The sequence below is a fragment of the Neovison vison genome, chromosome 6, assembly GCF_020171115.1.
Source record: "Neovison vison isolate M4711 chromosome 6, ASM_NN_V1, whole genome shotgun sequence".
Lineage (NCBI taxonomy): Eukaryota > Metazoa > Chordata > Mammalia > Carnivora > Mustelidae > Neogale > Neogale vison.
In genome coordinates this window covers 424,559-451,509 of record NC_058096.1, presented here as the reverse complement: position 1 = coordinate 451,509, position 26,951 = coordinate 424,559, and the positions used below count along the sequence as shown (strand labels likewise).

The 26,951-nt window shown below is 60.6% G+C and overlaps 1 protein-coding gene across 2 annotated transcripts; it reads right to left on the bottom strand.

Annotated features, from left to right (window-relative positions):
* Positions 1–25: 25 nt before the first annotated feature.
* On the bottom strand, positions 26–26,951 carry LSS (lanosterol synthase). 2 transcript variants are annotated; one of them, XM_044250759.1, is made up of 22 exons: positions 26,904–26,951; positions 26,613–26,781; positions 26,241–26,379; positions 23,680–23,788; positions 22,685–22,806; positions 22,316–22,412; positions 20,395–20,530; positions 20,007–20,115; positions 19,350–19,468; positions 18,393–18,490; positions 17,843–17,870; positions 16,031–16,087; positions 15,296–15,367; positions 14,926–14,976; positions 14,255–14,404; positions 13,553–13,649; positions 12,414–12,519; positions 5,503–5,568; positions 4,909–4,989; positions 4,191–4,361; positions 3,201–3,279; positions 26–2,658 (listed from the first exon to the last, which is right to left on the bottom strand). In XM_044250759.1, the coding sequence occupies exons 1-22, from the start codon at positions 26,915–26,917 to the stop codon at positions 2,527–2,529; spliced, it is 2,202 nt and encodes a 733-aa protein (XP_044106694.1). In that variant the 5' UTR covers positions 26,918–26,951; the 3' UTR covers positions 26–2,526. The 2 variants fall into 2 exon arrangements, with proteins under 2 accessions (XP_044106694.1, XP_044106695.1); XM_044250760.1 differs by lacking the exons at positions 4,191–4,361; positions 4,909–4,989; positions 5,503–5,568.

Sequence of the window (26,951 nt, the reverse complement as noted above, 5' to 3'; positions counted from 1 at the left end):
AATGAGGAAGCAACAGGAGACAGCATTAATTTCTGAAACATTTTATTGCCCAATTAGAAAACAGGTATATGTAGCAATGTTGATTCTGTCTAGTAAGGAAAATACTTTCTCAATTTCCACTGTGAATTAAGGATTTCCAGTTAGAGAATCCCACAAGGGAAGGTCTGAAGTCCCAGCATGAACACAGAAACCCTGACATGGGTCCGGCAAAACCCTCCTAGCACGATACTCCAAGTATGTGTCCCAGAACCAAAATAATTTGAGTTCAGACATCTTCAGTGATTTGCCCCGAAAAGAACTTGATTCTGTTTGATCTGAAGGACAGCAGACACTGGGCATACAGCAGTGACTCACAGCTGGCTGCGTTGCCCAGTGTCCCCGACGCGAAGCGCTGTCCCCGCCTGTCCCCACGCGCCGGGGCTGCGGTGTCACCGGCTGTACTGGCCACGCGCCACTTTCCACCGCTGAGCTACACGTTCACAATCCGAAGTCCGTCCTCTTAAATGCCTTCATCTACGCCCCGCGTCGTCCACCCTTTCCCCTCTGGGACCCACTGGTTCAGTCTGCACCCACTCCCCGTGAAGCAGCCACTCTTACCCCTGAAACTGAGGAGGTGGCGGCCCAGCGTCCAACATGGTGCCCAAGTGAGTCTCAGAAAACCCCGGATCTGTGACTGTTCCCAGCAGGAGACACAACACAAAGGAATGACGCGTCTGTTTATTAAGGCAGCTGGCCACAGAAGCGACACCATTTTTAGCGGAAGAGCCGATTTTTCACTCCTGTGTTCTGTCTGGTGCTCTGCTCTGGACGTGGCCGGGAGCCTCCCGAAGGCAGTGGCCACTTCGAGGAGCAGATGGACCAATCACCACCCGGGCTCCGGCTGCCCCAGCGCGGGGAGAACGTGGGCCATGAAAAGAAGCGCGAGAGCAAACCCAACAGATTTCAGAGCGACCCCAACAGTTCCTTCAGCCAAAAGCAGCGCTCATGTAAACCGCCACGGAGAAGGGGTGATGCTCGGCGGGCATCCACGGAACACCAGCTACGTGCCACGCGGCGTGGCAGCCAGCGGAGCCAGCAGGCCTTCTACGTGGACACACGACCCAGCCCCGCACGGCTCCAAGCAGAACCACCACCTTGGGGCCAGAGAAGGTCTGCGGAGGAACGGCTTAGACCAAGGCCCAGAGCAGGTGAGCCCCAGGCAGAGCCACGGCCAGCACGCAAGGCCACAAGAGCCGCGGCGTCAAGGCCACACGGAGCAAAGTCTCCGTGAGGGTCCTCCAGGGACCTGAGCCGAGAACGGCCGGAGCGGGGGTGCACGCAGACACCCGGCTGTCTGATGCAGCACGGCCACCCGAGGGAGCAGGCCAGGGGTCACTGCCGGTCGGGGAGGCGGAACAGAGGGGCAGCGGGCAAGGGGGCCTGGGCATGGGCGAGCAGGCTGAGCCCTGGAGCAACACCAGGCCTGGCTTTTACTGTCATCAAAGCTCCGGTGACTCCATGCGGCCACAGTCCTGGGGAGGCCCTGAGCACGTGAGCCACTTGGTCTCAAGGTCAAAGGCAAAGCCAGAACCTGGGTTTCTCACCCTGAGCCCCACATCCACGCACATCCCACCAAACAGATTTAGAGCCAGAGGGAATTCACAAGTTTAGCATCGAAAAGGCATTGCCTTAGAAACGCGGCCCTCACTTCTGCTCAGAGCACAGACCAGGACACGAGGGTCAGCAGCAGGCATTAGGGTGCCCTATGGCGTCAGGGCTGTCCAGCCGGCTACGCAGACTGCGCCGCTGTCCCCGGCACGCGGCCGTGGCCCACAGTGGTAGCCTCCCAAGCACGCGGACACTCGTCGCCCATCACGCTGGGCCTCCCACCTGTGCCTCTGTCAGCCCCGGACGCTACGGAGAGAAGGAAGCTGTGGGCACGGCGAGGCCCCACGGGTGGGCTGAGCTGAGGGCAGGGCTGGCGGCACGGCTGGCTCCCCGTGAGCAGACACGTGGCAAGTCTAGTCCCCGGTCCTTCCGAGCCCGGAGCGTCCAGGTGAACGGGGAGGACCAGCCTCCCACTAGGCTGTTCAGAAAAGCTGCCGCATCCCTCAGCCCCACAGACAGCAGACACAGGGACAAGCCCAGCCGAGCTAGCTCCTGGGCAGCACCTGGCAGAAGGCAGTCGAGGCACCGTTCCCCCCTCCCAAGAACTCAGGTATCTGTCAAGAAAGCGCCCCAGCCCCGCAGAGAGGACATGCGCCGTGCCCGGGCACCAGAGAATGTGCCAGACCTCCCCAGGGCCACAGCACAGCCTGTCCCCATCCTCACCCGAGCTCCACAAGCTTCTCTAACTAAACCTGTCCTGAGGATCAGTGTCTAAAGGCCCCAGCCCCAGCCCCAGCCCCATCCCACCCTGCAGAGGTGGGTGGTGACGGGCACTGGGCACCCGGCACCCAGGCGGGGCTCCTGCAGCCCGAGCTGCCCCAACGGGAAGGCGCGTGCCAGCGGCCGTTTGGAAGCCCCACCCATGCGCGCCGGGTGCCCTCAAGGCTGGCCAGCGAGGACACTCTCGGGGTACAGGCGGGAGAAGCGGCCAAGGGCCCAGATGGGGAAGACGTTCCTGTAGCTCGTGTAGTTGATGGCACAGGACTTGTTGAAGACGCCGGCGATGTTCTCCTGAAAGAGTACAGGGAAATACACACCAAGGGGCTCCCTGAATGGAAACCCCGGCCGGCCCGCTGGACGGCTCCCGGGGTGTCTGCACAGGAGCCTCAGCGGGCCACCCCCTGCGGCCACCCCAGTTCTGGAGCCCTGCCCTGCGGCACAGCCCCCAGCCTGAGTCACCAGCTCCTCACAGCTGTGCCGGCCCCACACTCCTCCAAGGGAGGGGCTCAGCCTTACATGACCTTGTGAGACCAGGCCTGCAGGACCGGGGAGGCTGCCCTGCCCTCGCTGCTGAGTCAGAGCAGAGGCTGAGGGTGCCCAGAACCGGCCCCCGCCCCAACCCCGGCCCAGCCTCTGAGCGAGGGCTTCCTCTGCAAATAGAGACCTGCTTCCACACGCTCCCTTCCTCATTGGAGGCCATGATGGATCGCAAACCCCCAAGACCCCGCCCACCAACATGCCGCCAGGGGTCTGGGGGGCACAGGTGTGTGAGAACGACCATGCCAACCGAGGCCAGTGTTGGGCCATGGGCTCCTCGGGCCTCCTTGGCCTACCTGGGGCCAGTCGCCACTGGGGAGCTGCTTCCGAAGCAGACAGCTGATTCCTCTCTCCAGGGCCTCCACGCAGGGGTGCCTGGGGAAACGGGAGGCACTGAACACATCGCCACCAGCCTCCAGAGGACAGCGCCTCTGGCTGCGGCCCAAGACCATCCTCGCCCTCACACAGCCAGGCAGGGCAGACGTGAAACCCTGCGTGACGACTGACCTGCCCTGCCGGCCACGGCCGCTAGGACAGCTGGCACCGTGGACCACGACTGCCTGTTTCCTGCCCAAATCCCAGACACCCAATTCCTGAGAAATGCAGAACACAGCATGTGCAGGGGTGAGCAGCCCCGCACATGGGGCTGGGTAAGGGCCTGGGCTGCTCCAGACCTATCCGGGGGGCCCCGGCCACCAGGCACTGCTCTGTGCTCACCCCAGGACAGGAGGAGAACTCTCATGCCCACCGGGGCCCACCGGCCTTCCGGAGTCTGTAAGGGCCCCAGAAGTCAGACGTGCTAATCCTCACTAGTCGTGGCACAAGGGATGACGACACACCAGAAGGGCTGCGTGCGGGGTCAGGAGCGGTGGGAGGCAGACTGCCCTGCGGGGCGCCCCAGACTCGGCTGCTCCGGCTCACACTGACCTAGCCTGACGGAGCGGGTTTTAGGAAGACTCCCCAAACAGGCCCAGAGCCACCAGGACACCCCGGATGAGGACACCGTGCACAGGTGTGTACCCGTACACGCGCGTGGAGCCAGGAGGCCCACAGAGAGCGCTGCAGGGACCTGCCTCACCCCCCCCTGCTGACACTTTGGGTGGTGGTCTTCGCAACGGCGAGTCTCTCTGCGGGAAGCCCGTGTGTGGAAAGGCCTGAGCCCTTGCCCTGCACGCTCCTCCCCCCCACCCCCCCCCCCCCGCTCAGAGCTCGGCTCCCGCACCCCCCCCCCAAACTGCCTGCTCCGGGCTCAGCGTCCCTCCTCCTCGCGACCCCATGACCCCCACCTGACGGCCATCAGCCCCATCAGGGCCCAGCACGTGTTATGGGTCTGGGACGTGGCGCTCTGCACGTAGCGACGCTGCTCACAGGACTCGAAGTCCTCCCCCCAGCCGCCATCCGCCATCTGCCTGGAGAGCAGGAAGTCGCAGGCCTGGGAGACCGCCGCGCACACAGCCCTACAGAGACCGGCAAGACGGGAGACCAAGATGGAAGGCCCCAGGCCGGATCACCCACTGACCAGGCCTCCCCAGGGTACGGAGGGAGCACGGGACAGAGCACAGTGGGCGGCAGGGGGCAGGCTGCACTCCATCCCACCCACCATGGGACGGGAACGGCACAGAGACCCCTCCTCCCAGATGCACTGAGCAGCTCTGGCGTGACCGCCCCCCACCCAAAACACCTGCCACAAAGCTGGGACGGCTCAGACCGGAGGCCGCCTCCCTTCCCTCAACCCAGCCCGGGGCAGTCCCACTGGGGCTGGGGGCCAGGGGAGCCCAGAGGGCCCCTCCATGCACAAGCTACAAGCTGGAAGCCTCCAGAACATGGAGCCAAGGCCTCAGCCCGGTGTCTTTCCTGGGCCACTGTCAGCTCCAGAGCCAGGAATCTCACTGCTTCGAGAAATACCAAAGATGCCCCAAATCCAACACCAAAGGAAAAGATGCCCCCAGCAGAGCCGCCTGCCGGGAGGAGCCCCACCGAGCAGGGCCAGGAGCCCACACTCACCCGCTGCGGTAAGTCTGCCCCATGCAGGCGAAAGCTTCTAGCCCAAACCAGGTGCCGTAGGTGAAGCAAACCCCCCAGGAGCTGGAGGAAGTCAAAGGAGGGTCTCAGCCTTTCAGTCTCTTCAGAAGGGCGTGAAAGCAACCGGAGCTCTGCCGGACTTAGGGGAACACATTCCATCACGGGGTCGGGGAAGCTGGGGTTATTTTCAAGAAAACCATCCACATGGCCTCTAGCAAGCCATCAACTTGTGCCTCAGGCTTAGGGCTGAGCAAGAGACCAGCCCGGCCTGGCCCTCACAGGACATAAGACGGACCCACACCCAGGGGAAGGAGGAATCACAGACGCGACCGGGTCCCAGGCCACGGAGCCCTCCCCACCCACACAGGCGGCCCAGCTCCTTCAGCAGCAACTGAGCAAAGCCCCGCCGGGATGAGGCCAGGCGCTCAGACCCAAACAAGGCCCACCTGCCGCCAGCCGCACCCCCACAGCCTTCCGGTGCGGCGCGAGGCCCCACGCGGGCACACTGAGGGCAGAGCCCTCCCATGCCCAGGCACACCCATGCCCAGGCACACCCGCGCCCCGGAGCTCACTCACCCTTCCCAGGAGCCATCGGCCCGCTGCTTCTGCCGACAGAACTCCAGGCCCTGCTCGAGCGTCTCCCTGGAACACAGGACGAACACAGGACGGTGCTCACAGAGGCTGCGGGGAAACAGTCCACCTGCCCCGGTCCACCCATCCTACCGCCGCCGTTGAATCGGCAAGGTCTCCCTTCACAGACGGGTCAGAACCGGTGGTCGAGAGAAGAAACGCCGAGGTCAGGGAGTAAGCAAGGAGGGGACATAGGAGGGAGCAGCAAAGTCGCGGTGAGAAGAAAGCAGAGCAGGAGGAAGGGGAAGTGAGCGGCCACCCCACACTAGAAGCGGCGGTGGACAGAACCGGTTCCGCAGCAGTCACATCAGTGACACAGGCTTGAGTAAACAGGCAAAGTGAAATTTTCAAAAGAAATTAAAAATTAGAAAATGTTGGGGCGCCTGGGTGGCTCAGTGGGTTAAAGCCTCTGCCTTCGGCTCAGGTCATGATCCCGGGGTCCCGGAATCGAGCCCCGCGTCGGGCTCTCTGCTCAGCAGGGAGTCTGCTTCCCCTACCCTCTCTCTCTGCCTCTCTGCCTACTTGTGATCTCTGTCTGTCAAATAAATAAAATCTTTAAAAAAAAAAAAAATTAGAAAATGTTAGATTTAGGGATCCAGCCTAAGCCCAAGCGGCTCTCTGGAAGGCTGGAGTGAAGGCACAAAGCCTCCTCGTGATCTCCACGAGCCTCGCTGGCAGGTCCCACCCCCATGGCAGCCCCTACCTTGGGACTTGTTTCCACACAACAGACTGCAGCCAAGTTGACAGGACATCACTTCGGACACTCGGGCACAGGGACGTCCAGCTCCCATCTTGCTAGCAGACTCCCTGTCCCCTGCCGGCTCCATGAGACGGCACAGAGAGACCCACATGGCAAGAAACTGAGGGTGGCCTCTAGCCAATGCTCAGTGAGGAAATGGGACCCTCAGGCTGACCTTCTGCAAGGAATGGAAACCTGCCAACAGCCATATGAACCTAGAGCAGACCCTTCCTTAGCCAATGCTCAGAGGAGACCCCAGTCCCTGCCGGTGTCCTGGGTGGCAGAGGACCCAGCCGGGCCACGCCTGGGTTCCCGATCCACAGAAACTGTGAGGTAAGAGACACTGTTGTTGGGAATTTTAGGCATGCTGTCCCTCAACAAGAGACAACCAGCACATCACTGTCTCTCTCTCTCAAATAAATAAAATAAAATCTTAAAAAAAAAAAAAATATTTAAAAAAAAAGACAACCAGCACAAACAGTAAAGGGCCAAGCACATAACACCAGCAAGGAAAGAGCGACGTGACCACAGGTGCAGCAGAAACGGAACGGTTAAGAGAAAACAAGAAAGCTTTATGCAGCATAGGTGAAAACGTGGAACACACAAGCTGCTGGGAAAGGAGCTTCTCAGAACCACCTCAAGCAGAGTGGGAGCCTGGCTGGCAGGAGCAGATCCCACCTGCCCAGAAAAACAAATCCAGCACTAGAAGTTTTAAATGGTAAATTCTACTAACTAACCAAGAATGATCATTCTAACGTGACACGGACTCTTCCAGGGAACACAGGCAGAAACACGCCCTCATTTATTCTAGAAACACAAAAGACCCTACAAGAGGGATACGGGAAAGCACAATTTTCAGGCTACCCATGAATGAACACACACACAAAATTCAAACCTAAATTTGGGGGAACTGAATACAGTAGAGATATGATGATTCCAAGTTAGGTTGCCCCAGAAACAACAGTGTTTCAACCTACAAGGATCTACAATAATCATCTATAACATTAACAGACACAGGATATCACGTTTATCATCTCTACAGAGACAGAAAAGTCATCTTAAAATACAACACCCACAACAGAGGGAAAAAAGCAACTCAGCAAATCAGGAAGAAAAAAGAACTTTGTTAACCTGAAAAGGGGTAACTACCAAAAAAAACCCTACAGCAAAAATCATTCCAAATGAGGAAAAATTAGAATCATTCCCCTTTATCATCAAGAAATACAAGCTGCCACCTCCACTTCTGCTACACATCTGCACACGACGGGCCTGTACAAGCAGAAAACCCACAAGAACCCACAATGAACGACAACATAAAGAGCTGCCCGGAGGGATTCTCTGGTGATTTCTAACATCCAAGGAGGGAATAATGCCAAGTCTCTACAGCCTCTTCCAGAGACTAGAAACAGAGGGAACGCCACCCGATTCACCCCGTGGGAAGAGGATCTGCTGGATACCAAAAGCAAAGACCTCACAAGAAAGGAAACTACAGACCATATGTCTCAGTAGCACAGACGCGGAAGTCCTCAAGAGGGCACTGGCAAATCACAACGACGCACAGAGCGAAGTCCGCACTACAGACCAGCGAGACTCATCATCCCAGGCACGGAAACTGACTCTGCATTCGAAGACCAAGTAACGTAACCTATCGAATCAACAGGCTAAACAGGGAAAGTCACGTGACCGCACCAATAGCTACCAAAGTACTGGACGAAACAGAACCCCATTTACGATCACAAACTTGCAGCAAACTAGGAAGAGAAGGGATGTTCTTCACCTTGAACAAGGATGTCCTCTCAGTATTCCTATTCAACACTGCACTGGAAGTTCTAACCAGTGCAACGGGACAGAAAAAGAAAATAAATGGTATGCAGATTGGGGAAGAAGAAATAAAACCATCAGCTCACAGATGACATTAGCTATGGAGAGAACCCCAAAGACTCGAGCAAAGCACTCCTGGAACCACTAAACAATCATGGCAAGGTTGCAGGGTATAAGGCAATTGTAATAATTCTCTTCTTACCAGCAATGAACGATCAAATTCTGAAATTAAAATCACAATATCAATTATGTTAGCACCAAAAAAAAAAAAAACAAAAAAAACTTAGGTATAAACCTAACAAAATACATACAAGATCTATAAGATGAAAGCTAAAAAATTATGATGAAAGAAATCAACAATATTTGCGACTTGATCTACAGATTCAGTGCAGGCCCAATCAAAATCCCAGCAAGTTACTTCGTAGGACAGATCCCAAAATTTATACAGAAAGGCAAAAAAACAAAAACAAAAACAAAAACAAACCAGAACAGCCAACGCATCATTGAAGGAAACAAAGACGAAAGTCTGAGTGACCCTACCCGACTTCAAGACTTGCTCTAAGGGGCGCTTGGGCGGTCAATTAACCGTCCGGCTTCCGGTTGTGACTCGGGCCATGATCTCAGCGCTGTGAGACTGAGCTCCGAGCCGGGTTCTGCACTGGGCATGAAGCTGCTTAAGGTGCTCTCTCCCTCTCCCTCTGCCCCTTCCGCTGCTCACTTGCTCCAAAATAAATATGATCTTTAAAAAAGAAAGAAAAAGACTTGCTATAAAATCTACAGTAATTGAGACAATGTGGCATGGTTAGAAGAACAAACATCAGCAGAATGAAACCCATCGCCCAGAAACAGTCCCACATAAATTTAACGCGATCACTGTTGACAAGGGAAAGCAGTTCAGTGGAGAAAGGAAAGCTCACCCAACGATGCAAGTGCGATTACATGCAACCAACAGTCCAGACACAGACCTTACATCCTTCACAAAAGGTAGCTCAAGTGAATCACAGACCTATGTGTAAAACACAAACCTATAAAACTCCTAAAACATACCACGGGAGAAAATCTAGGCAACCTTGGGTTTGGTGATGACTCTTTAGACACAGTCCCTGAGAGGACACCGGGACCGGGACCGCATTAAAACAAGCAACTGCGGCTCTCCCAGGGCTGACAGAAGAAGACACGAGCCACAGACGGGGAGAAACTCTTCGCAGAACACCTAGCTGACCAGGACTGCTCGTCAAAATGCTTTCCAAATATCCTAGAACGGGACCATGAGACAACAGAAGATCTCAACTCACATCTGACCAAAAAACAGACGGACAGTGGACAGATACATGACAAAACGTTCAACGTTCTCCGTCCCTAGAGAACGGCCAATTAACACGACAATAAACCGCTACACACCTATTAGAACGGCTAAAATCCGGGAGCACCAAACTCAAGGCTACAGAACACCAGGAGCTCCCAGCCACTGCAAACTAACACGGGCGCTCCCGAAGCAGTTTGGCGGTCCCTTACAAAATCATAAACACTCCCACCGTGCGACCCAAGCCCGTGCTCTCCGGTATTTACCCAGATGGGCTGAAGACACGTCCACACAAAAGTCTGCATGGAGTAACTATGGCAGGGTGATTCGTAACTGCTAAAACGTGGAAGATGTCGTTCAGTAGGTAAACGGCTCAACTACGGCACATAGGGCCCCAGAAACAGGGGCTTTGGCTGGCTCAGCTGGTTAAGCAACTGAGCCTTGGTCTCAGCTCAGGTCTTGATCTCAGAGTCGTGAGTTCAAGACCTGCGTCAAAGCCCAGTGTGGAACCCACTTAATAAAAGAAAAATAATAATAAAACGAAAAAATAAAAGCTGAAACAGACACATAAATACAGAGAACTGGTGGGTGCCAGAGGGGCAGGGTGTCAGGGGACAGGAAAAACGGGTGAAGGGATGAATGGGAGGCACAAGCTTCCAGCTACGGAACGAATAAGCAGGGGGTGTAGGTACAGCGCGCAGGAGAGCTGCATGTCGGTAGAGCCAGCAGCTGTAGATCGTGGGCGAGCGGGTTTGAGCCTCACACTGGGTTGCACAGATTCCTTAAAAATAGAATCTTAATGGGCGCCTGGGTGGCTCAGTGGGTTAAAGCCTCTGTCTTCCGCTCAGGTCATGATCCCAGGATCCTGGGATCCTGGGATCAAGCCCCACATGGGGCTCTCTGCTCAGCGGGGAGCCTGCTTCCTCCTCTCTCTCTCTCTGCCTGACTCTCTGCCTACTTGTGATCTCTGTCAATAAATAAAATCTTGGGAAAAAAAAAAAAAGAGTGTTGCATGGGGACTACGGTAGCCACGCTGTGGTGAACACGTACACGCCTGCGGGCCCACTGTGTGTACGCCTGAAACGCATGTTAACGTTGTATGTCAACTAAAGATTCAGGGGCGCCCCGTGGCGCAGTCCGAGTGTCTGACTCTTGGTTTTGGCTCAGGTCACGATCTCAGAGTTGGGAGACTGAGCCCCACATCAGGCTCCGTGCTCAGTGGGAGTCTGCTTGGGATTCTCTCTCAGCCCCTCCCTCTCTGAAAGAAATACGTAAATCTTGAAAGAAAAAACAAGGGCACCTGGGTGGCTCAGTCAGTGAAGCACCTGCCTTTGGTTCGGGTCGCGATCCCGGGGTTCTGGGATCCAGGCTGGCGGCGGGCTCCCTGCTCAGCGGGGACCCTGCTTCTCCCTCTGCCCCTCCCCCAGCTCACGCGCACGCACACGCGCTCTCTTGCTCTCTGTCCAACGCATCAACGAATAAATAATCTTAAGAAAGAAGAGAAAAGACGAGAAGCCTCCCGCTCCTCCCACGAGCCTGCACTCCTTTCCCGGGAGAGCCAGAGCCTGGAGAGGACACGGGCAGGGGACGGTAGACTGTTTTCTCTGTGAGCACGGTCGTGAAAAGCCTCCGAAAATGCTTTCCGAGCAGAACCCAGCAACACCGCGAAGGGACAGCGTGACCGCGAAGGGACAGCGTGACCAGGCTGGGTGTGCGCTGGCCCTGCCGGGAGGTGTGAAAACACAAGCTTGCGCCGGGCGAAGGGGAGTCCTCAGAGGCGCCCGGGTGTGGCCGGGACACGGCGAGTCGGCTCCCCACAAGAAGTGGGTGCCCTGGCCCCGGCAGACAAGCCGAGGGTTCAAGCAGGTGAGCCACAGGAACCCACCGGAAGGGTCCCGAGGAGCCAAGACGAACCGACGGTAAACGCCCCCGCGCTACACGGACAGGCCGCGGCACGGGGGACGGCATGGGGGACGGCGGGCGGGCTGCTCTCTGTGACCAGCTGGCAGGGCCCCACGCGCCAGGGGATGCCCCAGGTGCAGGTCAGAGCCGCCCGCAGAGAACCAGAGGGGGAGCTTCCGGCACCCGCTGTGCCCGCTGCGTCCCGCCGCTGTGCCACCTCATGGCGGTTCCACGTGTGCACGTCTCTCCACGCGTACCAGACGTCAACAGGACGAGCTTATTTAAAAGTCACCGTTTCGGGGCGCCTGTGTGGCTCAGTGGTTAAAGCCTCTGCCTTCGGCTCGGGTCATGATCCCAGAATCCTGGGATCGAGCCCCGCATCGGGCTCTCTGCTCCGCGGGGAGCCTGCTTCCTCCCCCCTCTCTCTCTGCCTGCCTCTCTGCCTGCTTGTGATCTCTGTCAAATAAATAAAATCTTAAAAAAAAAAAAAAAAAAAGCCACCGTTTCTGTGGACACGGGTGCAGCTGGGGATATAGGCCTTTTTTACCAATATTAGGATGTGGAAAAGCTCCGATGTCTGTGTTACAGCTGTGCTGCTCTGAGCCCCGGTACACGCTTGATGAAGAGCTGGCCTCGGAACGACACGGACTTGAACTTCGTGGGTCCACGGATAAGCGGATCTTTCTTGACAAATACCGTACTTTCTCCTCCTTATCATGTTAACATTTCCCTTCCTCCAGCTTACTTTATTGTGAGAACACAACCATGAAAACTGCAACGCACAAACGCGTGCTCCCCGACCGCGTAGGCTCCCAGCAGGCTCCCAGCAGTCAGGGTTTCAGGGCGTCGGGAGCTCCGTGCGGTCACTGCGTGGCCTGGCCTCCCTGACCCTCCGCGGGGCAGAGGCCTGCAGCCCGATGCCCCTCCACTGCTAAAGGAGTTTCCGTCCACAGTCCCTCTCTGTGGCGAGCCACGCACCCCAGCAACACACGCTCTCAGTGTCCAGTGTGCCCGCGTCTCAGCTCTCGGGTCCTGAACGGGCAGCACGTGCGGCTCAGGGACCAAAGATCCCTGTGTCCAGGCCACCCTTACCTGACCTCCTTGGCCCTGTGGTCCGGGAAGCGCTCATGGAAAAGCTTCAGTGCCTGCATCACGGCCGAGGTGCACTCCACGTAGGTGTAGTCAATCATGATGTCCCCTGAGAGGGAGGGAGGGTTGGCGCACGTGAGTGTCGTCGCGTCACCTAATCCGGCAGCTCGTGCCCCGCCGTGAAGAAGGAGAGCAGAGCCATGCGGGACAGCAAGAGCCGGGTCACCCTCCAGAGAAAACAAGGAAAGAGTCCCCACGGACGGGCCCAGGAGACATGGCCACCAGGTAGGAGGGTGGCCCGTGCCTCCACGGTGGCCCGGAGACCCGTATCCGGCTGGAGGACGTTTGGGCCAGTGAGAGAGTGAAGGAGAGCGGTACAGGGCAGAGCTACGCCCCACCCCAACCGGAGCACATTTAACAGTTACAGAAGCGAGACAGAGACCCCGAAGCAAGGGCATGGGGGCACGCGAGGGCACACACTCAGGGACAGAAGCTGCCTGGGTGTATTGTCCCTGCCGCAGCGCACAGCAGGGACAATACAAGCCAGTGGGTCCCCACCGACACCTCCTTGCAATGTGCCTGGGCTCTGGGAGGAGCACCCAGGACACAGGACGGTCCCCAAGGAGGACAGAGCACACAGCAAGAGCCAGCCCAGGCTCAAGCCAGAGAGCCAGGTGTGACTGCCACGGACTCCTCACCACCTCTGAGAAATAAAACCACAATTTTCCATCCACAACCACTGGCACGCTGGCCACCCTCAGAGGTCAAGAAGCACAGACACGCCAGGGCTCAGAGGGTGCCCCTTAAAGAATCCACCATTAGGGCGCCTGGGGGGCTCAGTGGGTTAAAGCCTCTGCCTTCAGCTCAGGTTATGGTCTCAGGGTCCTGGGATCGAGTCCCACATCGGGCTCTCTGCTCTGTGGGGAGCCTGCTTCCTCCTCTCTCTCTGCCTGCCTCTCTGCCTGCTTGTGATCTCTGTCAAATAAGTAAAACCTTTCCAAATAACTAAATAAATAAATAAAAAATAAAGGATCCTCCACCATCTGCCAGCAGCTTTGCCGGCACTGCTCCCGGCCTGGAGAAAGAACTCCGGGCTCTGGTTGGCGTGTCGGGTCCCCAGGTCTGTGTCACCAACCACTCACCAAAGACCTCCGAGGGGTTCAGCAGCTCCAGCAAGTGCCCCCCACGCTTAGTCTCATAGGTGGCAAACCCTCCATCAGAATTCCTCATGTTCAGCAACTAAAACCAGAGAGAAAACAACCTGAGAGTTTACCCGTGTACCTGAGCATAAGGGGGAGCCCACAAGCTGTCGTAGACCTTTCTTTGAAACACCCAAAGCTAAGAGCAATGGGGCAAGGTTGGGGAGCCGGGAGCTAGCTGTCGTCTTAAAACCGAGACCCTCGCTGCCCAGAGCAGCGGGCTGCGGCTTTCTCAAGCAGGTGCTCTGTGAGTGGCCACCTGGGGCACCTGCTCCCCCATTCACGGAGCACACATGTACTGCCGAGTTACGTGGTCCCCACGGAGAGACACGCACCAGGTACGCTGGGAGGGTTTTGCACAGACGCACAGAAGTTCCCATTTTCTCTCCACACAGCGCGTGGAGAACGCCAGTCTGCCCTGGAGAGCAGCCAGACCCGCGAGCCTCCAGCACAGGGCTCATGGTTTCCCCAAACACAGATGCCATCAGAGGGTGCGCCACCCCGGGCTTGCAGTCTGACCCCAGGGGTTGGAGGGGACGAAAGCCATCGGAAGCGCAGCTCACACGTGCTGCTAAGCGGACCCGGGGTGGGCGGCGGGGCAGCCTGGGCGTCATCGTGCCCCCCGTCCCATGCCCAGAGCCTCACCACAGCAACAGCGTCACAGAGCCGCTCACGCGTGACGTGCTTGGTGACAAAGGGACACTTTTCCTGCAGGAGGAGGATGGACTTCAAGGCCTCAGCGGTGCAGTCGGCAACAATCCAGCCACAATCCAGCGTGCTGAAAGGGAAGCCCCCCTGCAGGGCGTGCGGGTGGTCACGGGCAGGGCGGAGGGCTGAGCCCGCGTCCTGGTTGTCAGGACCTCCCCAGGTCAGAGCACCTCCCTCACCCGTGCAGCTCCACGCCACACCCCTGCAGGAGGACCCCCCGACCTGCTGCGGGAGGCGCACACGCCGCATCCACGCTCCCACACACTCAGCGGGGCTGCCCTCCACCCTCCGCGGCAGCCCCGTCACCCTGACCCAGGTGCCGACGAACACGGTCCCGCTCCCTGCGCGCGCTGCCATCTGGAAGCACCACTGAGGCACGGGCACGTGCGCACAGCCCCCAGCATGCGGTGCGTGGACGTCTGCGTGGCTCAGCCACGTCGAGCCTGCACCTCCCCAGACAGAGGAACCTCGGATGCATTGACGGAAGCCCGCGCCGTGTGTCTATCCGAGCGGGAAGCCCCAGGAAGCCGTGGGAAGAGCCCCATTCAAGGGCAAAGCAGGACCAACCAGACCACAGGACTCCGGGCAAAGCGGGGTGGCCACGGTACCTTGCTCATCTGGCGGTAGTACTTCTGGTAGTCAGGAGGGTTGTCTGGGACCTGGACAGCATCCAGGACACACGTGTGGGAAGCAGAGGAGACCCCACGTCACCAGCAGACCCAGACAGCGGGGCCGGCGGGCCTGGCACGGAACCCATCGGGACCCAGAGCGGCTGCCCTACGGCCCTCTCGAACACAGGAGCCAGAGGCACCCTCCGAGGCCTCACCCCCGTGACCCGTGGCCCACAGCCCCCATCCGCGGCTGGGGAAACCCCACTGGGCACTACCCCGAGCTGGAGAGGGCAGGCACGGTGAGGAGGTGGCACCCCTGCCTGTGGGAGCCCCGGCAGCCCCAGCCACAGGCCAGACTTGGCCTCACCTGTGAGAGTCGGAGAAACTCGTGCGCCTGCCGCAGGGGAGACGAAAACTCGGGCCTGTGCTGTGCCCCCGCCTGGAAGAGACAACGGAGGTGCGGCCACTACAAGCCTGCTCGGCTGAACTGTTTCCCAGGCGATCCGGTGATGTCCTGCCGCCACTGGGAAACAGGAACAAACCCACCCGAGCCCCAGGCCCTTCCACTTCTGCTGACAAGTCACTAAGATGTGATGGAGAAACAGAGGAGATGAAAAAGATAGTCGACACCAAACCCGGCCCAGCCTGTGCTGCGTCCGTAAGACCCTGCCCCATCTAAGGCAGACCCCCCGTGGCCCAGACCCCCTCCCAAGGCCTTCCAGAATGTCACCACCCTCAGTCCCACGGGCACAGAAACACATTCCGGTTTCCCTCCAGCCTGCGCTGAGAAGTATCCACAACGAGCATCTGAGTGTCGTGAAAAGCCTAGAGCCCACTCCCCCGCTAGAAGCTTCCTGCCCTGTCTCCCCAGGAACAGACCTTACGAGGCTCCCTGCTCCCGAAGCCTCCTGAAGCCTCCCAGCCCACCCACCACCCGAAGCTGCCGGGCAAGACCACTGTCTTGCTGGGACCATCACCAGAGGCCTCGAAGCCCAGGGGGGCCAAGAGTCAGGGTCAGCAGCGGCCATGCCACACTGGAAGCAGCAGTGGACACCCAGGAAGGTCAACTAGAGGCTGAAGATCAAGGAGGCAGAGCACGTACCTCCAGCAGAGCCTGGATGGCAAATGAGGTGTCCCACACCTGCGAGCCATTGGTGCCCTGCAGGCAAGGACGGGCCGTTAGAGCAACAGCGGCTCCCCCGACCCACCCACCAACGCCCAGGATCTGAGAGGCACCTGCAGGGCCGAGGAGGAATCAGGGGCTCCCAAGAGCTCCTGCAAAGAGGGGGGAACCCAGCCAACTCCTGACCCCAGGCTCCACGCTCTATGCACTCAACACCCATGAGGGCCAGAGAAGGGCTGGTCCTGCAGGCAGGGGACGGTCAGGGAGCCCCACCTGCCTCCACCAGGCTACCCGCCAGGACAGAACCCTCTCGGGGCACTTCAAGGATCTGGACGACCACTGCCGGGACGCGCTCACCCTCGGCCAGGGACCCCTTCGCATCTGAGCACACCTGGAGGTGCTGGGGCCTGGCGGAGGCCTCGACGGAGGTGAACAGGACCCCCCGCAAATCCCACCCTAGGGGCCGCGTTCACCAATCGACGCTCTGGTCCCACAAGAAGGCCAGTGGCCAAATCCCACTGAAACAGAGCTAAACGGGGACAGATACTCAGGTAACAGGGACAGGGCTGGCAACACCAGAGCCCAGATCAACCGTCAGCCCCGAGAGGGCATCAGAAGCCCTGGCCCTGCAGGCCAACACGGAGCGAGGACACCTGCCACCAGGAAACCCTCCTGCCTCCAGGAAACCGTCAGGATCCAGCCTCAGGGCCCAACCACCCGCTGTCGGAAACGGAGGACATAGAGGAAGCCACCAGGCAGACCCAGAAGGTAGCTCTAGGAACCAATCGCCCAGGAAGGAAGGGCACCCAGACCACTGCACAAAAGTGGCTTCGAGGACCAGCCACACGGCTCAAACCCTGACGTCACCAAACGTGCCACAAAACCCAACGGGACCATCACCAGCCCTGCGAGGCGTCGACAGCAGCAGAGCCGTTTCATAAGAACGAATCAGCTGGGCAGGGAAGGGTTCAGAGGACACGAACAGCCCACGCAGGGGCTCTTGGCACGTAGGAGTCGGGGAGCCGGGGTGAGCCACACCGAGATGAACTCCGCGGGAGACGGTGCTACGTCTGTGCGCGCCCGTCCTAAAGGGCCAGCGGCCCACGCGATCCAAGCACACTGCTGGAGGCTCCAGGTCTCCACACTGCGCCAGCCGGTCACAGCAGACGAGACCCCCACGGGGGGACCTGACGGCTCCCGGGCTCACCGCTTCCAAGCCTGGTCAGGAGCAGCCCGCCCCAGCCGCGCTATGGTCAGGTACCTCCAGCCCCGGGGTCGGGCACAGGAAACGAGCCGGGCGACAGGTGGCGGCAGAACACCAGCTGTGATGGACAGCGCAGAACGGGAAGGGCCAGGTGGGAGCACACATGGCACGGACGCCCTCCGAGGCAAGGGCAGCTCTGCAGGCGCTCCGCTGGGGCGTACAGCACAGGTCCCCCGCCCCGTCCGGCCCGGCGTGTGGGCACGGAGGCCAGTGGTCGCAGCGGGGACGAGGCTGGCCCATCAAGAACACCAGGAAACGCTCGTCTGCTCCTGACCTACGGCTCTGAACTGTTCCCGTGGGCCGGGGTCAGAGGGCGGGGGTCGCCACAGACCCTCGGCCCTCCCACAAGCCCTGCCGCCTGCCGATGTCCCTGCCACTGGCTGTCCCCTCAGATGCAGGGCCGGGGACGCTCGCAGCCACTCAGCACACGCTGCCGGAACTCATCGCGAGGAGCAGTGACCCGACCAAACCCCAAGATCAGGAATGGCTGGAAAGGAAGCAAGTGGCCATGGCCTTGTAGCCTTTACCTGCATTTTCATGCCATCGAGACCCAGCCTGTGAGGACGAGAAAAGCCCAGGTCAGGGAGTAGAGGGCTCACAGCTGAAGTCCGGCGACCACCCAGAGCCCGGCTCACCTTGCTTACAGCAGCAGGCCCACACGGCCGCCAGACGGAAGAGGGCCCCTCGAATGCATGACTCCCCGTCGTGGGGCACCGTGGGACACGCTCACCCATCACGGTCCCACCGCGACCAGGGACTGACCCGTTCTTTTCAGCGAGGCCTTCCCGACGTTCCCCCGCACCCACCCGATCTGCTGCAAGCTTCCAGAAGTCCCCGGAGTGAGTGCTTTATGGCAGTTCAACTCCACGCCAACCCTCACCACCTTCCCCAAATCCTGGAATTCCTGGTCCAGGCGTGACTCCAGACTCCCCGGCACCCTCGGGAGGACGCGGAGATATGGGACCCTGCCGCCTGCCGCCGTGCCCAGGGAGGCCCCCGTGCACGTCTGCCCTTGGCTCTTGGTCACACGCAGCAGGAACCTGGTGACAGAGTGGCCAGGCCCTTCCCGCTACTCACCAGAGGTAATCAGGAATCCTGGAGATGTGCTCCCGGAAGATGGAAGAGGCCGGCCCGTCCACATACCAGCGCACGAGCATGTTGATGGTTTTCGAGATCTGTGGGAGACACGACCCCGTCAGGACCCTGCTCCAGACCCGCGGCAGCCCCCACGCTCGAGGAGGACAGCGCCAAGCCTGGGCCCCCAGCACCACCTCCCTCTGAGCCAGACCAGTCCTTCCACTCTCAGCGGAGTGCTCACGCCTCACCAGGCCCCACCAGAGACCAAGCCAGAGCTGCACCGCACAAAGGGAGGCAGGAGAGGCCTGAGGCAGGTGCACGGGGTCGGGGCGGGGGGAGGATGTGAGCCGAGCCAGCTGGAGAGCGAGCACAGCCTCGGCGAGGCCTGAGGGCCCAAGTGACACAGCTCCACCGGACTGACCCGAAAGGCTGCCATCATGGCCCGCCAGGGCCCCAAAACAGCAGCACAGGCTCCAGCCACTGTCGCCCCACAGCCGCAAGGCAGCCCCTCAACCCCGCACTGCCTGGGACACCCCTGCCTCTACAAGCGCGTCCACGCCGGGCCTCTGCCGGGCCCCACGGCCTCAGGATGCAAAGCCGGCTCGGGAGCCCAGAGCCTCAGAGTGAGAGCCCGGGGTCACAGACTCAGCAGGAGCCGGGCTGGAGCTCCGAACCCCACAAGGCAAGGGCGGTAGCGAGTTCTGTGGGGAGATGGGCAAGGGAGAAAAGGCATCCCTCCCAAACGGCCAGAAAGATCTTGAGAGGTGGCCCAAGGAGCAGCATCCCAGACACACTGGGTGGTGGGGAGGGTGCTGTGTGCCGGGCTCTGGTGGGAGACCTCACCTCCAGCAAGACCACACTGCCCGCTCCAGAGACCGGCCTCGAGAGGGCCTCCCGCCCCAGCTCCTCCCCCTACACGGCGGGGAGGTACAGACACGGGGCCGCGGGAGCACTGACCGGGCCAATGCTGAGGCACCTGGAGAAGCGGTCGTCTGCCGCGATGTGCTCGTACAGCTTCTGCACGGCCCGCCGCCGCAGGCTCGTGCTGTGGTGGCGCTCGTACAGGTTGAGGAATGCTGCAGGGGTGCGGTCAGCACAGGATGGCCCCTGGGCCCTTCCCTACCCTGTCCACCCCCCGACCCTCCCCAACCTCTGGATGCGCTGCCCCGGCCCTGCCCCTAGGACCGTGTTTCCTGAATGGAAACCCAGCCGGGGTGCATCTCAGCACTGACGGAGACAGGGACCCAGCTGCCACCCCGGGGCGCAGCACACGAGACCAGAGCAAGGGGAGCACGAGCCGTGGAACAGGACGCGTCCACACGCGGCCCCCGTGCTGGCCCCCAAGCCACCAGGCTTCCTGCAGGGAGATGGGCCTGCACTGGGCCCCGAGTCCCTCCCCCGACTGGAAGGAAAGAGTGTGCCCCCCAGGCCCGCAGCTCCTCGTTCTCCTGTCCGGGAGCCCCAGCCCCGGGCCCGCTCCAAGGGCAAACAACAGGACACGAGGCACACACGGCTGTCCTCCTCATCACCACGCGGCCCACTCGACAGAGGGGTGCGAGAGGAGGAGACGCGGCATCAGCTGAGGTGCCCGCCAGCCCTTCGGGGAGCACCCACCGTACACCACACGGAGCAGCCGGCTGTGCGGCGTGTACAGCTCCTCGGGGGCCACGCTGCTCCTGTGCGCCGGCCAGTCGATGCCCGCGTAGTCCTCCACGTAGAGCTCCTGGGGGCACCAGCGCCTCAGCACCCTCCTCGCCCGCTGCCCTCCCGGGGGCGCACCCCAGTGAGCCCCAAAGCCGGCTCTCGGGACCTGCTCCCCCAGGCGGACTCTGCTCCCAGGTGCCCCGAGCCGTCCCCTCGCCCCCACGGGCAGTCACGGAGGATCCGGGAAGGCGGAGGTTCTGCTCTCCCATCTCGGAACTCAGCTCTGCGCGGTTCCAGGCAAGCAGGATGCGCAATCGGACTCGAGGTCCGATGGGGGTCCCTGCCCAGGAGTTCTGACCTGGCGGAGGCTCTGGATCAGCGGGTCCTCCTTCGCGCTCAGCCGGATGGCGTAGCAGTAGCTCATGGGCAGGTAGACCTGTCGGCAATGGCACCAGAGCGTGGAGGGGTGCGCGGGGACCCAGTCAGGAAACAGCCTGCGGAAGAGCACGTCGGCAGAAGGTCCCGGCCCCCTCCGGCACCAGCCACGCAGCCCCGGCCCACGTGGGCACGGCCACCCGCACGTCACAGCCACACTCCCACGGTGCTGGCAGGCAGTCTGCAGGAGTGACACTCCTCCCGCTTCGGCCTGAAGCCAGGAAACTCGACCTCGACACCTCGAGGGCCGTAGGCCGTACAAAGATGCCACGGCGATGCAGAATGTTAATAACGGACAAACAGGGTGAAGGGTCTACGGGAACATCCTGGACTCTCTTTGCGACTTTTCTGGAAATTGAAAACCATCCCAAAATAAAGTTTATCTAAAACCCTTCGGAATGGACTCCCCTTCCCAAGATTGAGGCTTCGAGGGTTATTGTTATCTCCACCAACATGTTTTAGGCCAGACATTTAGCCTGGCCTTAGCACAGCTACCCGGGTGGGTGGGTACCCGGGGCACTGTCCCCACTTTCCCTCCCAGCCTCCTGTCGGAGTATGTGAGGGGCACGGGCAGGCCGGTCACCAGCTGGGCAGGTACCCAGCCCTCGGGCCAGCTCTAGCTTTGGGCCACTTCCCTCCCTCCAGGGCGCTTCACTTCAGTGAGTGGCGTAGTTACAGCTTCTCTGCCGCTGGAGAGGTTCAGGATCTCCGGTCCTCCACCCTGCACACCATCCCCCTCTAACTCACCCCTCCAATGCCACCCCAAGCAAGACCAGCAGTGCCCTCACGGCCCAGCACAGACTGCCAGTGCCCTGACACTGGCCTCCCAGCGCCGGCTCGGTGCCCTCCCCTGCCCACGCCTCACGCCCCGCACAGGTCCATGGGACACCAGCGAGCCGCCAGTGAGGACAGCAAGGGTGGCCCCAGGACACCTCCTGACTCCTCCCAAGCACCCCTCCCAGCACCTCACCTCATCACCCTCTGCCCGTCACCCCCCCGCAAGGCTGCGGAGGTTGGGCCCTCAACCCTGGCGTCAGAACCCTTCACCTGGAGGACCCCCGCCGAGGTCGCTAACACAACAGCCCCCAACCTCCCTGACAGCTCCCCGGGGGCCACGATGCTGCTGACAGGGCTCCAGGGAGCCACAGGGGCTCAACCCAAGCTCCACCAGGGCTCTCAGCCCCTGAAGGTGACACCGGGGGACTGACATGCACGTGAATGTTTTCTGGGGAGATGCCCAAAATGTGAAGATGCCGGCAAGAAGTGTTGCAGCGGAAGGACTCCGTGCTGACTCCGCGGAGTACACAAACGGCACCGTGGTTCTGTGCACAAGGAAAACCTTCTTTTTTAAACTGAGGTGGCCACAGGTGACAATATGATGCCTGGGATCGACCTTCCCAGTCACCGGCAAAGAGATAAGAGAACAGAAAAAAAGCCCAGCCCAGCCCAGCGCTGAGGCCGGCAAGAGCTGCACGCCCGCTGCCTTCTCGTCTCTGCTCCCACGGAGGCTCCGAGCGCCCATGACAAGACACAGCACAGCCTTCTGCAACAACGCCGGAGCTTCACACTCGCCACACCGGCCGTCCTCCCAGGCTGGAGGAACCTGCTCACCTGCCCGAGGCCCAAGCCCACGGTGCCCCCCTGCTGCCCAATCGGGAACCCTTCCATCCGGCTGCAGGACTCAGCCAAGCAGGGCCTCCACCGGGAGCCTGATGCAGCCTCCCCCCACAGAATGGGCCACCCCCTCGTCTGTGAACAGGCAACAAGTGACCCAGGGCCGGTCACCCGACTCAGGAAAGCACTGGCCACCCAGCCCCAAATCAGCCGCAGAAGGACAAGCATACCACATCTCCGGGAACAGAGTGTTGAGACCTTCCCAGCTGTAAACGTTCAGGACAGCCAACCAGAACTTCCCCCAGGAAGGGATGAGCAGAGCACCACCTACGGAAAAGGAAAGTCCCCGAACATCTGCCTGACGGTGAAGATTAGCTCCACAGGAACCGCATGTGCCCCCCTCGCGTGACCCGAACACAGTGCCGAGGCTCCTCGAGCCCAGGAGAGAAGCGGGCTCCCGAGCTGCTCAGGACCACCCAGCGGCACAGGAGCTGGGGCACCAGCAGCTTCCCCAGAATATGTGAGTCCAGCCCCGAGACGGACTTTCGCGGCCTCTGCCTGCAGGAAGGAGCGCCCAGCAGGGGCTGTGCAAGGAGTACCTTTCTTGTGAAGAAGGTTCCGGGCTCGTACCAAGTCGGGATCATCAGGCCCGACACCCAGGATTCTCAGAGACACATAGTTGAGTGCAGTCCCGAACACCGTGGACTCGCCCTCCACGTGCCTTGGGGAGGACAGAACAAGAGAAGGCCACACTTCGTTACTTCTAAGAAACTGAGCAAGGCTTTCAGCGAAGTCTCCTGAGAAAAGTCAAAAACGCTCTAATACCCTTCGCTGACATAACCGGCCAACATAACGAACGCCCGGAACTGCCACATAGCTGCCACACCTGGACCGTCCCCAGCTGCCTGTGCGCGACCTGCCCAAGTCCACGGGCCAGTCCCAGGGCAGGGGCCCAGCTCCGGCTCCCTCATCACCACAGCACACAGACCCAGCTCCCGAGGGAACAAGCTGAGGCCCAGAGCCCCGTCAAGGGGCAAACAGAGGCTGGGCTGTCCCCCAAGAATTCAGATCGGGGACCCCTGTGGTGTGGATTTAGCTCACCGGGAGGAACCCCAGCCCTGGGTGTGGAAAAAGAGGTACCAAAGCCCAAGACCAGGGCAGGCAGGCAGCTGAGCCCCCTGGGGGAAGGCCCTGCCCCCAGACTGAGCTATGTGTCCGAAAGGCACACTGAGAACTGGGGGGCACCTGGCCGCCTTCGCGCCACCTGCTGCCATCCCAGAGTCAAGAGCTTCCTTCTGCCTTAGTGGTGACAGCCGGAGGGTCTTCTGTGGGGTGACTCTCACGAGTCTCTCGAGCAGTCAGAGAGCCGAGTTGCAATACAAGCCAGAGGACCCACGGCCAGAGTGTGCCGCCACCTGTCCTGAGACCCCCGGGACACCAGGGTCCAGCTGACCACAGCACCCAGGCAACGTCCTCCTCCCACCCACCCCAGGCCCAAAGTGGCTACAGCCCCCCCCACTCTTGACAGGCGTAGCTCCCGCATACGAACACGCGTGCACACGCACGCACACGTGGCAGTAACAAAGCGACTCACAGGCCCCAGCCGCCGTCGGGGAGCTGCACTGACCGCAGGTACCGCTCCATCTCCTCTCTACAGCCCGCGGGCAAAGGGATCTGGGCCACATAGCAGGTGATCAGGAGGCCTATGTGGCAGAAAAGATGTCACCAGGTGCAGACGCTCAGCACTGCTAAGCCCAGGCCCCTTTCCTCCCACCCTACAGGGAGCTGGTCTGGCCGTTTCCTTTCCATGGAAACGAGCCTGAGACGGCTACTCCTCCCCACATCGTCCGGGACATCGGGAGTGAGGCCCCAGGAGCAAGAGCAACACATGATACCCCCTACATGAGGTGTGCAAAGCCCTCCCAGCCACTCGAAGTTCCCACAAGACTGTCTACACCTGCTGAAAAAGAAACACCAAATGGTTCACCCCCGGATAGCACAAGCTTTATTGCTTATGGTTTTCTGTTTTATAGGTTTTCTTCTAGGATATGTCACTTTGCAAATTGGGGAGATAGCCAATGGCCAATAAATTTTATCCACAAAAAACCTTTTCAGCCTAGCCCTCCTGAATATGGTACTCACTGGCCATCCCCATCCCTAGCCTCCACCTCCCCAGCCACAGGCTGTGGTGCCCTGCCAGGGAGGTGAGGGGGCTGGGTGTCTTGGGGTAGGCCCTAGTCAAAATGCACCACGAAACACATGCCTGACTCTGGCTCCGAGGCATCAGAAACCCCGGAAGACAAGACTCACACAGAAGAACGGCAGCTAGGTTTGGAGATGCTGCGGAGGTTCAGAAAAAAAAAATAAAAATCACCCCAAATCAAGTCTGTCTCTTTTCATTACAAGTATGACGCTGTCAAGACAAAGAAACATACATGGCCAAGAAAAAGAGCCAGCATCTTCCCTACTCTACAGGCAAGGAAACTGAGGCACGGGCCCCAAGTAGTAGGGCAGGGGCTGGAGCCCGGGGGTGGACCCCAGCATCAGGGCTCACCACAGCGATACACATATGTGCACGTATGACCAAATCCGATTCCCCACATCACACAGGAGGCAGCCAAGGCACAGTGAAGTCCTACCACCTTGCCTGGGGTCAGAGCAGACCAATGCCACGTCAGCGCCTTCCCATAAAGACCCATGGGAATAGTCAATGCCACCTGAACTACACTCAATGGGGAGTTGTCTAGACAGAACCATGGCCCCCAGGAGCATCTTCCCAAATTAAAGCAGCAAAAGGAAGGAGTGGTGAAAGCTCAGCCAGCCATGGAAAAACCCTGTGTAGGTCCTCTGCACAGACCAACCTGGTCTGTCCAGAGTTCAGAAGAGGGAAGGCAAAGACGCAGCCTACAGCCTGCACGGGGGAGGAGCCCCAGCAGGCGGAGCCCACAGCTGCAGCGGGGCACGAAGCAGTGCAGCTGTCCCTGGTGCCACGAATGTATGACCTAGCCTGATTCTCATCAGCCCCATGTCGGTGGCCGAGACACAGTGAAGTCCGGTCACCTTCCCGAGAGCAGGCAAATGTGGTGTCCCTGCCTCCCTATGAAGATCTCTGGCAATAGTTTCAGCAGGCTGCAGGTGGGGCCAAAGGGAAGAAAGAACCCCTTTGGCTGACCCCTTGGGTCCCTGGACAAGAAGCTACAACGCTGTACAGCCCAGTACGGACAAGAGCAGATGGAGAAAGGAGTCCTTCCCCATACCTTTACAGGAGGGAATTTCTTACCTGACGCAGCTGAGTACCTACTTAGTGAAAATCCTCAGAACACGACGGTTTGAGCTAGCCGAACCAGTTCAGTACCCAGGAGGCCCAAACGCAGTCCGCCTAGGACTCACCAACTGAACCAGCAGGTTCCCTGCCTGAGCTCCCCCGCCCCCAAGGGTAAGTTCGCCCACAGGAGCTACCTGGCCTCCCCCAACCTGCCGAAAAGAGGACTTCAAGATCCCACCCACGACCGCCCTGGATGGCCCGGTCAGTCCTCAGAGCCAGCAGCTGTAGATGGTGGGCGAGCGGGTTTGAGCCTCACACTGGGTTGCACAGATTCCTTAAAAACAGAATCTTAAGGGGCACCTGGGTGGCTCAGCGAGTTAAAGCGTCTGCCTTCCGCTCAGGTCATGATCCCAGGATCCCAGGCTCTCTGCTCAGCGGGGAGCCTGCTTCCCCCTCTCTCTGCTGCCTCTCTGCCTACCTGCGATCTCTGTCAAATAAATAAATAAAATCTTAAAAAAATACAATAAAATCTTAAGAAAAAAAAAGATCCCACGCATCACCTGCGCACCTCTGACACCTTCACAGAGCCAGGTCCTCCATGTGGAGCGCCGGTGACTCGCACTGGGGCCGGGGGGTCACTCGCACTGGGGCCGGGGGGTCACTCGCACTGGGACCGGGGGGCCACTCCCCCTTGCCCCCACCAGAGCAGCCCTCGCTTCCTTCTGAGAACTCGGCGCCCCGCCGCACCAAGCGGGCACAGGCCAGCCCCGCAGACCCGTTCCCCAAAGCCGCCGGGTTCCCACCGGCTCGTCCCGCTCGGCGTTCACCGCGCGGAGCCCGGCCCGGACCCCGCCCCGCAGGCGGGCGCCCCGCACGCCCGCACCACCTACCCGGCAGGAGGAAGAGCGGGCCGCCGTAGTCCCCGGCCCAGTGCCCGTCCTCGGCCTGCAGCCCCACGTAGAACGCGACCCCGTTCAGAGCCGCCGCCCGGGCGGTGTCCGCTTTGGGCAAGGCCTGGAAGTGACTCTCCTGCCGCGGAGGACAGACGCGGGCTGAGCGCGCGGCGGCCGGCCCGGGCCCAGGCGGGGACCCCGGGCCCGAGCGCGGAGGCCCCCCCGCTCCCGTCCGGACCCGCAGGCTCCGCCCCACGAAGGCAAAGGAAGGCCGCGCGCCCTCCCGGGAGCAGCCGCCGTTTCCGAGCCGCGCCCCGGCTCCCCGACGCCCCGGCTCCGGCCCCGCGCCCGCGCCCGCGCCGCACTCACGGGGTCCAGCCCCAGCGCGTGCGCCTCCAGCGCGGTGGGCCCGCGGCCCGGCTCCTCCTCCCGCGCCAGGTACGTCCACGTCTGCCGGCCGCGCTCGCTGCGCAGGCGCCAGCGGCGGAGGTCGGTCGCCGGCTCCGTCTTGTGGGGGCCGCCGCGGCGACGCAGGCACCTGCGGGCGCGGGCGCTCGGCTCAGCCGCCGGCCCTTCCCGGGGCCCTTCCCGGGGCCCTTCCCGCCGCCCGCCCCGCCGCCCGCCGTCCTCTTCTCGGGGGTCCCGGGACGCGGGACTCACGTGCCCTCCGTCATGACCGCCGCCGCGCCGCTCGCCGCCGCCGCTCCC

What these genes read in the sequence shown, in the direction of transcription:
- LSS (XM_044250759.1), bottom strand. An exon ending in CACAGGGCCAAGGAGGTCAG is followed by an intron (nt 5,569 to 12,413) that starts GTAAGGGTGGCC and finishes CCTGTGTTCCAG; the next exon opens with GGAGACGCTCGAGCAGGGCC. An exon ending in CCAGTGGCGACTGGCCCCAG is followed by an intron (nt 2,659 to 3,200) that starts GTAGGCCAAGGA and finishes GTACTCTTTCAG; the next exon opens with GAGAACATCGCCGGCGTCTT.